We start from the raw sequence: 12,206 nt of genomic DNA on the forward strand, positions 1-12,206 counted from the left end.
GTGAGCTGTGCCCTCCACAACTAGATTGAAGACAATGAGCTGCCACTGAGCTGCCAGTGGGGCGGCCTCTTGCCAGTTCAATTCCCGCATGGGATGGGGGGCTGTGCCCCCGGAAACTAAGATTGAAAACGGCGACTGGACTTGAGCTGTGCCCTCCACAACTAGATTGAAGGACAACAACTTGACTTGGAGCTGATGGGTCCTGGAAAGACACACTGTTTCTCAATATTCAACAATTAAAAAATGAAGAAGAAAAGCAGAGGTTACCAGTTGCAGCACACTATGGCAACAACTGTGGTTTCCAGTGACCTGCTCTGCAGAGGATCCCAGCAGTTTTCAATACTGAAGAAACGAATGACCAGCGCAGCTGCCTAAGGCCCCCTGCAGATTTTACCAGTTTTTGCCCCACAGGTATTCATATTAACTGATGACAGCCACCTTAATCCCTCCTGATTCCCTAACACCCAGCCCCAACCTACCACTGTTGGAGCCCAAGACCTGCAGTGACAGTAAGCCCAGTATTCTGTTACTGTGTAGGAGTGCAAGACACCAGCCTAGATCCTGGCAGCTGACCTCCACTACCATGTGTGCACTTGGGGCTAGCTTCCCTAGCTATGCACTTGCATGCTGCTGGCCTAATGCCCATCACCTGCCTCCACTGCCATGTACACACCTGTGGCAAGATTCTGCAGCCACAGAAATGCATGCTGATAGCTAGGGCCCCCACAGCTGATTGTGGGCCTGGATCCAGCTCTGTCTCTTGTTGCTGAAATGCACCACTGGGATTACCTGCAGGTAGCCCCTCCAGCTGTGCACCAGCATGCCCCTAGCCTGACTCCTGGCACTGGCTTCCACTTCCTTGCTACTGTGGCAAGACCCAGCAGCCATGATAGAGTACACCAGCAGCAAGGGCCCTTGCAGCTGCCAGTGGGCCTGTAGTTTTTACTTTTAATGTAAATGGATTAAATTTTATGGTCAAAAGGCATAGAGTGGCTGAATGCATAAAAAACAAGACCCAACTATATGCTGCCTATATGAAATTCACTCTGGCTTCAAGGAAAGATATAAGCTCAAAGTGAAGGGATGGAAAAAGATATTCCATGCAAATGGGAACACAAAGAGAGCAGAGGTAACTATACTTATATCAGATAAATAGACCTTGTGTCAAAAATTGTAACAAGAGACAAAGAAGTTCATTATATAATGATAAAGTGGTCAATTCATCAAGAGGATATAATGATTGTAAATATATATGTATCCAACATTGGAGGACCTAAATATGTACATTAAGCAAATACAAACAGATCTGAAGGGAGTAATAGACAAAAATACAATAATAGTAAAGGACTTTAATATCCCACTTTCAGTAATGGATAGATCATCTAGATCAGAAATCAATCAGGAAATGTTGGACTTGAATAACACTTTAGACTGAATGGACTTAACAGATATATACAGAACATTTTATCCAACAGCAGCAGAAAATACATTTTCTCAAGTGCATACGGAACATTCTCTAGGTTAGATCAAATGTTTGGTCACAAAACAAGTTTCAGAAAATTTTAAAATATTGAAATTATAACAAGTATCTTTTCCAACTATAATGGTATAAAACTGGAAATTAACAACACGAAGAAAATTGGAAAATTCACAAATGTGTGGAAATTAAACCATACATTCCTGAGCAACAAATGGGTCAAAGATGAAATCAAATTGACAAACATTAATTAAGATGTATAATATACTCTGTAATTAAGGATGTGAGTAAATAAGAATTTTTCTACATACAGTGATGGTGAGAATATAAATTGGTGACTACTTTTGGGAGCACAAATTTTTAAATTTTATCAAAGTATTAAATGTTCATACCCTTTTGACTCAATGTTTTACTTACAGGAATCAATGATTAAAGAAAATAAAATTATTTAATGTGCCAAAAGGTGAATATACAGTATGTCAGTCAAGTATTGTTGAAAATAGCAAACAATTGAAAACAATGTGAATGTTTCTCAGAGGAAAAATGGTCAACTTATGGTAAATAATTATGTGGAATAATGTTCGACTATTAAAAAGAAGGAGGGAAACCTATATGCACTAATAGGCAAAAATCTCCAAGATAAATTGAACATGGAAAAGCCAGTCATGGAACAATACATAAAGTAAGATTGTATTATGGAAAGATGTGTATGTTCTAGTTCATATATGTATGCAAATGATTAGAAAATTTACTTTAAGATAGGCTTTAAACTTAGTTATTCCTCTGGGAATTTAGTGAGAGCATATGGGAAAGTTGAATTGTCATTGGAGAGTATTATATTTAATTCTATAGAATTTTCATGACAATATCATAGGTGTTTCTTATGAAATTTATCAAAAGCAGTTTAATTTGTTGATTTACTACTAAAATGGTGTGTTTTAAAGCTATATATAATCCTACATAGAGACAACTGTCACTTAGAATGTCAAAATAACCGAAACAAAGACAGAGAAATACATATATTCAAGTGACAATACCAATAAATAAATTAATGTTAATATCTAAAATTAGGTTGTGGTCATCATTGCACAACTGTGACTATCCTAAAATACACTGAATTATACACTTTAAAATGTGCATTTTGTGGTATATGAATTATATTTTAATAAAATATTTTTTAAAAATTAGTGGCTTAATGTGCTAACATTTAGGGGACAATGGCTTTAAGGCATAAGCTAATAATTGCCAGTGAATTTATAAAAATATTCACAACAGGCATTTCCAGCTCACCTCCCCTCAACTATTAGAAATATATCTATTTTCTGAATTGAGATCGGTGATGTGAAGATGGGAAGAGAATGTCATTGTTTTACAATGAGGAGGTTAATAGGTAAGACAGATACAGGAGAGGCAGTTCTCCTAAGTTGAAATCTTTGGAAATAATAGAAATCAGTTGTAAATAGGGCAATCTACTTGGTGAGATATTGAAAAAACAAAGACCCAAATGTTCCTAGTTTATACACACACATGAAGTCAGTTCACTGGCTTTCTGAATTATCAACTCTTTCTCTTTGTCTTTATTTTTTGACACAAAGGAACAACAAAAGCAAAAAGTGAGCTCCATAGTCATCTCATTGGATAAAATTACCAGCTGCTTATCTGCTTTTTGCAACACAACAAACTCTATAGATGAAAAATCAATAATATCTTTGGCTTAATAAATATTCTAGTGGTTAAGACAGAGTTCAGGCAAAATAGGCATGGACAAAAACTGCCACTGTCAGGAGTAGTATGGCGTTGATGTTCACTATCGTCCTCCATAAAGGCTTCTCAGAGGTGTCTGTTAGCTTCTTCTTCAGGGCTTCTTCCTCCTCTTTGCTCAGCTTGGGGCCTTTCTTCTGCAAACCGCAGAATAAGTCATAAGCCTTCCTGAGACATCCACGAGTTTCCTCAGGATTATCTAAAACAAAGAAAGATAAACAAACGATCACAAAACGTGGGAAATGAACTCCTGTCAGTGTAGTACAGATGACTATAAAAAATGATTACAGCCACTTCTAAGTCAGAGGAATCCCTGAGAGAATACAGACAACTTTGATTATAGAAAAATAGAAAACTTTTGCATGGCATAAAGTAAAAATAAAGTAAAAGGAAGTGATAAATTGGAGACAAACATTTGCATCTTATATCACAAGGGGTTTAAGATCCTTAATATCAATGCGTTTCTAGAAATAGAGAAAAGACTGCAAACAAACCCATGTAAACATACTAGAGAGATGAACAAAGAGTTCAAAGAAAAAAGACAATTCTTAAACTCACTCAAAAAAGAAATTTAAACCAAACTGAGATACCAGTACTTATCTATGAGCAGCAAAAATTCAAAAGTTTCACAATATATTATATTAGTGAGTCTAAGTGGAAGCAGGTACTCTCACACATTGTTTACCAGGAAAATATGATTCAACTCCCATGAAGGGAAATTTGGCAGTATACAGCAAAATTGCATAGGCATTAACACTTTGACCCAAAACTCAAACTTCTCAAAAATCTATCTCAAAGGTATACTGGCAAAAATACAAAAGCTTTAAGTACAAGGTTTTTTGTTGCAGCATTAGAAAATTTAAAACATACTTTCAAACTCAAATGTCCATGGAAAACCATAATGGAAGTAAGACTACATAGAAATAAATGGTAAATAAAATTCTACAACTTCAAAGCTGTGAGATACAGCAAAAGCATTACTTTGAGGGAAATGTGTAACCTTAGTTACTTACATGATAAGAAGAGCTAAAAAACAGTGAACTAATACTCAATTTAAGTTAGAAAAAGTAATAACAGAATAAACCCAAATAATGTAAATGGTAGGGTGTACATTGAGACCAGAAAGTGATGTAATAGAAATGAAAGATAATAATGAAAAGAAATAACAAAGCCAAAAGTTGATTCTTTGAAAAAAGTAAAATAGACAAGTCTTTAGGGAGATTTATCAGGAAAAAAGAAAAATCACAAAGAAATTACATTAGGAATTAAAGGGAAGGCATAATTACAGAGGTAGCAATGGAGAAGACAATAGATATTATGAATAACTTTATGTCAATATATTTATTGTGTGTACTAAATGGTCACATTCCTAGAAACATATAATTTTTCCAAAATTGGTTACTGAAGAAATGAAAACTCTAAATAGTTGTACAGGCATTATACAAATTTAATTAATAGTTTAAAATCCCTTCCCTCATTCACACACAGAAATTCACCAGTCTCTAACGATATTAGCAGCAAAATACCACAATTTCGATAGAGATATCATTCCACTATTACTAAACTATTTCCATAAAATGGAAAAAAGGCTATGTTGCCATTTATTTTATGAAATCACTATGATCTTAATACCAAAACCAGACAAAGACTAAGTAGAAAAAGGGAAAATTATAGGCCAGTTTTTCTCAGAGCACTGACAGAAAAACCTCCAAAGGCGTAGGAGGCATTGCTCCTTCCTTGAATTTGAAGAACCCAAACAAAACAAAACAATAAGTGTACAGTTCAAGACAACATGTCCTAAAGTGTTAAACTTGGTCAGCAGTTCTAAAAATATCAGGTAACAAAGAACCATGGGGATGGAGGCTGGAGAAATTTTCACGAAGTAAATGAGATCAGAATTTAGTTACAAAGAATAAGTTTTTTTTTTTCTCTTGGAGAAGAGGTAGACATATTCTAGGGAGCTTAGTATATGTGGGGAAAAAGTGGAGAATTCTGCCTGGTTGGAACGGAATGTGTATTGGAGAGAATAGTGAGAAATAAGGTTGGACAAGGTGAGGCTAGATGCTTAATCAAAATCAAGAATGATTTGTTGAACATTTAATATGTGACTCATTTAATATGAGCAGGAGAGACTGGAATTGATTTTCACCTTGAGCTGGTACACAAATCCATGAATGGATGATAGATGGATAGACAGACTGATGGAGAGGCAGATTGAATGAGGAGATTTCATATGGAACAAATTGTCTTGCTTGTTGCAAAGGTAAGATTTTAAGGTTTCAGTTTGCCACAAATCTAACAGCTTTTTCAGAAACTGAATTTAGTATCAGTAACAAAACAAAACAAAACACAAAACACTAAACCAATTCAGGTACATAGAGTTTCTACCTGAAAACCAAATGTAAAGCAGATATTACCTTCATCAATACCATCATCAACTTCTTCATGTATTTTATCTTCTGCCTCTAAATCAATTCGTTCCTCTGTACTGTTCCGAAGAGTCCAGCACAGCCGATACAGCTAACCAGAGACCATTGACAAGTGCATTAGTGATGAGCAAATGTTTACAATAATGCACATTTGTTTACTGTACAGTGCAAAAAAATCATACAGCACAAGAGAGTATAGATAACAAAGAAAAGGTCTTCTACCACTTTCAGTCATGAAAACACACTAACCATTTTAAATTATTTCTGTTTTTAATTCTTCTGGTAGTTATTAAAAACTCTTAAATAATACGGTTAAAACTTCTACTTCTGGATTTATAATTTCATGAAAATCAAAGATTTATCTAACTTGCATTGTAGCCTGGCTTCATTCATTGTCCTTATCATTCAACTGCGATTAGCTACTTCATTATTACTTCCAGTTTGTTTACTGGTTACTTTTATAACTCTAAATATTTTCTTAAGTTCCATTTCTGGATCCATCATGTTTAGATAGTATTTATGTTCTATCACTGAGCCCCAATAGCGATTTATACCCTTACGTGTCTGTTTCCCAGCCTACATCCAAACTTCTGTCAACTTTATCATTATTTTAAACTTGTCAAACTTCATAGAATTCTAATTGTTTTCCTGAAATATAATTCAGATTTCCCTGCTTAGTCTGTATGTTGATTAAAAATTTTGAAGATAAACAGCATTTATGTGATTATGTAACATTTTTCTGTGTGTGCCATAGATCCAGAACAGCTCTAGGTCATTCCAAGGAAATTGTTTCAAGTGTCAAATGGGTTTTTAAAATTATAATCCATCATATGCCCAACGCCATGCTTCATTTTAACTGGCCTCATGATTGACCCATGACTTTCTTGTGCAGACTTACTAGAATTGGTAATCGGCTTTCTTATTTGTTGTTGAATTGTTGTGTGCCATAAGAAGCACATGCTTCACCTTATCACTAAGACTCTTTTTTTTTTAATCACTAAGATTCTTAATTATAGCTTCATAAGGTTCTGACTCATGGCATTTCTAACACTACACAACTTTTCTTTGTTACAATCTTTTATTGGGACTCCAAGTACTTTCTCATTTTCCCAAAAAAGATCATCCTGAGATTTCTCTTTACTGCACTGTTAGGTTATATTCACACTACTCATGACTTTCTCTGAAATGACTGTTGATTTTTATCAGTCCAGTTTGAAGGTTCAAACCTCACAGTATATTAATGAAACATAAGCATAAATTAGATAAATGATCTCACTGGTCCTTCAGACAATTTTTTTTCTAAAACTTAATAATAAATTATGGTTATTTCTATTGGTACAAATGAGTTTAGTATTTATATTTACTTCCTTGAAAATTGTAATATGTTTTCTAGTGTTCTTTCATTGAGCTCCTAATATTCAGTATGAATAGTAGTTATGAATTCTGGTGATGTGTCTCTGGTAAAGTAATTTGAACCACTGGTGTGCTTCAGGTTTCCCCATCCACATGTAATCTATTTGCCACTCCTCAAGGGAATATACAAATAAGTATTGTTTCAAAGGTTATGAGTGAAAAATGCAAAATAAATAAAAGTTATACATGTTAGTAATAAACTCAAACAATATTATTATGTAAGCAATATTTAAATTTAAAAAAATGACTAATATTTTTTAGATCTTTTAGTGCCTCTCCGAGAGACAACTCTTATTGAAAATTTCTGGTGTATTATGCTGTAAGAATTTTTTCTATTCTTTGACAAATATACATATATCTATTTCAAGTACTTTATTATCAAGAAGTGATATAATACAACACTATATTATTCTGCAAGTGTTTTCCTCCACTTAACCATATCATGGACATTTCAAAAAACAAATAATAGCGCTTATCAGCGTTTTGAACAGCATAATATTCAATGTACTATTATTGTTTACCCATTCCACTAGTGATAGAAATTTGAGTTGTCTCCATTTTTTTTTCTATTAGAAGCCTTTTGCATAGAAAATCTTTATACCTACCTTTTCCCTACTTGTACAAGTATTTCTACATAATAAGTTCTTAGAAATAGGATTGTTGACTAACAGGGTATGAGAATTTTAAAATTGATAAATACTGCTCAATTGTCTTCCTACAAATTATAAAATTCATACACTCACCATCAGTTATGGAGAGGGGGTATTTTTCAACATCCTTACCAAAATTGGACATATTCATATTAAACCTTTTTTGCCAATTTGAAAGGCAAAAAAGTATATCTGATTGTTCTATTTTTATTTTTCTGACCCTGATACCATGTACTTTTTGAAAAATCTCTGTGTCAGCATCTGTGCTGTACATGAAATTCTATTGTCCCCAAACAGGCCCAGCTCAGATGACAGCTCTGCTTTGAAGTATTTTCCAGTCTCTTAGGCAACACTAATTACTTCGTTTCTGATATCTTATAACAGAGGTAGAGATTTACCTCCCAAATGCATTGTGGAGTTATTTGAAGATGAAGCCCATTTCTTAATCCCATATTTCTTAATTCACCAGTGCTTTGCACATATTAGGTGCAAACTGTTTAGTTGAATGACGGCATGATAATCTCTTAAGTTCCTCCTAGCGCTCATGGTGCTATGATACTGTTACCTGGGACTTGTACACAGCTGAAGTTTTAGAAGGCAAAGAACTCTTATTTTAAAATGAGCATATATCTACTACTCATTACTCACATGTATATCAGGAATGGGTTTTGTTAACAGGGAAATTCCCAGGATGACCATTATGGAAACAAAAAAGAGAATAATGGCAAAGTACAGATAGTGTACTCCACAGATGATTTTGGGACAGTCACTGGCAGCCAAGCAATTCCCTGTTCCATAGGCAAACTCTGCAATCATACGAATGAGGCCCATCACCAGTCCAGTCATTAGACCCCAGAAGGCTCCCTGAAAAAGAAACAAGAACAAAATCAGGGTATTTAGAAAAGGAGAAAAGCTTGTTCTAGTAGGTCATAATTATCATCCTGCTGGCTTTCTCCACTAGGAACCAACAAATAGCTAACCTTGAACACAAGGTCACCAACGCAGGGAAAACGGGCCAATATGTGTGCTTGCTAGTGGGCTGTTGCTCTCCATGGTCCTGAAACACCATTGCACCATTGATTCTCCAACTCCAGGAAACGACAGGTATTCTCCTCTTTTCCAAAGTTTGTGCTGTGGAGCACTTGGTTTTCACGAAAGACCTACATTATTACCTGTTTTTGCTAATAGATAGAAATCCGAAGATTTTCACTTTTACGGAAAAATAAAAAGCGAAATAGCGTTCAGCGTGTTTTTCAGCAAGCCATTTTATAGAGGCAGTGTGCAAAGGGCAACGAGAGTGACTCCACCAAGCTCCTTTCCTGGGAACCACACTCACCTTCTCAGCACCAAGCCATCTGTACTTTATCTTGATTTATTTTGTGCACCAATTAGCAACATGTGTCCTAATGTATCAGAAAAGTCTAAGAGAGGATTTTTTTTGGGGGGGTCTGGAAACGTTCAAAATTTTTTTCCATATGAATTAATGGTAAATATTTCTTCACTTTATGCCATTTTGGCTTAGGAAATGTTTCATAGAGACATTCTCCTTTTGGATAGCCGGGGGAAACCTGTACTGTTTACTCTGACCCAAGCTTAATTTTACCTTGACCTTATTTTCTATATAGATGTAAAAACTTGTGATTTATTTTGTAGAATAAACAGAACTATGACTTATTTAATACAATTTGCGGAGTTAATATTATACAGTTATGATAGTTCTATTAAGCTTTTGACAATTAAAAGCATTTATTTTTCTCTGAGAAGTGTAGGGGTGGAAGCATGAGTTCCCAGTTCCCCTGGTCAAGATATTATGTTTAAAGGAAACAGTATTACATAGAGATTAAGAGTATGAGATTTGGATGGAGAAAGACCTGAGTCTGAATCCCAAGATCCCACTTATTAATATTAAGTAACATGTGGACATGTGGAAAGCACATGATATTAACATCCTGCACCTGTTCCCCATCTGAAAATTATAATAATAAAGCTAACACCTGGGAGCAATTAGGGATTAAATATATATAATCCATAATAATCCAATATATATGAGATTTGACAATTAAGTTCCTGAACTCATCCCAGAAAAATTGCTACATATCTCATTTCTAAATATCACTACTGTGGCCTTTGAAGTACACCCCTTGGGAAGCTATGCACTGAAACCAGCGCTTAATCCACCCTCAAAGCAATTTTGGAACTCTTTGGGGCTGTCGTTGTATTACCCTTGATGTCCTGAATGTCATCAAAATGTCTTCCTTTCAATATTTGCTTGATCTTCGGGTAAAGAAACAAGTCATTGGGGGCCAGATCAGGTGAGTAGGGAGGGTGTTCCAATACTATTATTTGTTTACTGGCTAAAAACTCCCTCACAGACAGTGCCGTGTGAGCTGGTGCATTGTCGTGATGTAAGAGCCATGAATTGTTGGCGAAAAGTTCAGGTTGTCTACGTTTTTCACGCAGCCTTTTCAGCACTTCCAAATAGTACACCTGGTTACCTGTTTGTCCAGTTGGTACACATTCATAAAGAATAATCCCTCTGATATAAAAAAGCGTTAGCAACATCAATGCAACAAGTTCACGAACTTAATTGTCAAAACTCATATATACATATACATATAATGGGATTTAACATATTTTGAACCATTACTAATGTGGTAGTTTTTTTCTAAGCATTTCACATTTTAAAAATCTCTTTTAATCCTCATAGCCATCCTATAAGGTAGGTTCTGTGATTATCTTCATTTCACAGAGAGTCAGACAGTTTGCATAAGATCACAATAATATTAAGTGGCAGAGCCAGGAATGAATCCTGGTAGTCTTACTTCAAAACTTGTGTTTGCAATGGAATACTATTCGGCGTTAAGGAATGATGATATAGGAGCATTTGTGACAACATGGATGGATCTTGAGAGTATAATGCTAAGTGAAATAAGTCAGAAAAAGCAGAGAACCCTATGATTTCACTGATATGTGGTATATAAACCAAAAACAACAAAAGAACAAGACAAACAAATGAGAAAGAAAAACTCATAGACACAGACAATAGTTTAGTGGTTACCAGAGGGTAAGGGGGGTGGGTGGTGGAGATGAGGGTAAGGCGGATCCAATATATGGTGATGGAAGGAGAACTGACTCTGGGTGGTAAACACACAATGGGATTTATAGACGATGTAATACAGAATTGTACACCTGAAATCTATGTAAATTTACTAACAATTGTCACCCCAATAAATTTAATAAAAAACAAAAACAAAAACAAAAAAAAACAACAAAAAACTTGTGTTTCTCAGCATGGTGCCATGTATGTAATAATACTTTGTAAGAGATATAAAGTCTGTACTATGAGTGTGCACTATATATTTCCACACTTTAGTGACAATCAAGAATTGTGGCTGACCACAATTGAAATTATATGGGCCTTGAGTTGTAAAACTTGGGTGGAAAGAATGAATTTTTCGACCAGTGAAAGAAATACATTTTTCTCATTCCAGCAGGAAAAGTTTCCCAATTTTCACTTACCTGTTCGTTGACTCTTTTACAGAAGATGGCAAGCAGGAAGACAGCTGCAATTGGAGGCCCCAGGTAGCTAGAAATTGATTCCATGTAATGGAACAGTTGTCCATTTTGAGACACCTGTACTAATGGGATCCACAAAATGCTGATGACAATTAATAGAATGATAAATAGCCTGGGGAGAAAAACAAAATGATTTGAATATTAAACAAAAGCATTACTGGTATATCCATTGTGTTTTAGTTTTTGAATTCATTCTTGTGGCCATTTAATGATTTTCCAAAGAAAAGCAAGCTCCTTGACCTCGCACCATGCCATGCTTAATGATTATGTTAGTGAAATGCTGGTAAAGCAATTGCTTATCTGTAATTAGTCATAATAGCTTCAAATGTGAGATTAAGTGCCCATTCAGAAAACGTTCAAATGTCAGCAATTGATTAATAATGCTCTAATGCAATATGTCAATTAGAAAAAAACACAATACTATTTCTAAGTAATTATTTGCATGATAAAGAAAGCAGACTCCCGTTTTGGTCTTTTTCCCTAGATTGAGAGAAACTGAGTCAGTTTGCACAGGTAAGAATGAAAATATACTGTCTCCCAGAATGCTGAGTCCATTGGCCAGAAATCTAGTTTGTGCAGTTTACTACTTGGGTACTTTGGCAGGTGGAAAGAATTGGTTAAAATCTTGATATACAGTAAAAATCATGCTCCTGGGGTCCAGGGAGCATGACTGATTCACTTTTTAAAACTTCACAATATTCTGTGCTTGTTGTATGAATAAACAAACAATAATAATGTATTGGACTGTCTGTTAAACGTCATTACTTAGCTGTGCTCACCTAAAACAGAGAGGTGGGAGTCAGGAGAGCTGGGGACAAGCATTTGAGCAGGAAACTGAGGCTCAATGATCCTTTTAACCTTTATAAAACCTCTGCAACCTCGCAATAACTAAATGTCATA

The 12,206-nt window shown here is 35.1% G+C and overlaps 1 protein-coding gene across 2 annotated transcripts in view; it reads right to left on the reverse strand.

The window, feature by feature from the left end:
* Positions 1 to 408: 408 nt before the first annotated feature.
* Positions 409 to 12,206, reverse strand: part of LOC308492691 (solute carrier family 5 member 4) — a gene marked incomplete at its 5' end in the record, with an annotated part of 34,121 nt that continues 22,323 nt past the window's right edge. Inside the window, 4 exons of one of the 2 annotated variants that reach the window (XM_081037902.1) lie at positions 409 to 3,437; positions 5,656 to 5,758; positions 8,379 to 8,594; positions 11,250 to 11,418. In XM_081037902.1, the coding sequence (XP_080894028.1) occupies positions 3,223 to 3,437; positions 5,656 to 5,758; positions 8,379 to 8,594; positions 11,250 to 11,418 (703 nt within the window). In that variant the 3' untranslated portion in view covers positions 409 to 3,222. The remainder of the gene's footprint in view (positions 3,438 to 5,655; positions 5,759 to 8,378; positions 8,595 to 11,249; positions 11,419 to 12,206) is intronic. The other variant, XM_081037903.1, reaches the window with a different exon arrangement.

This window comes from Rhinolophus hipposideros, assembly GCF_964194185.1.
Source record: "Rhinolophus hipposideros genome assembly, chromosome: 24".
NCBI classification, from domain to species: domain Eukaryota; kingdom Metazoa; phylum Chordata; class Mammalia; order Chiroptera; family Rhinolophidae; genus Rhinolophus; species Rhinolophus hipposideros.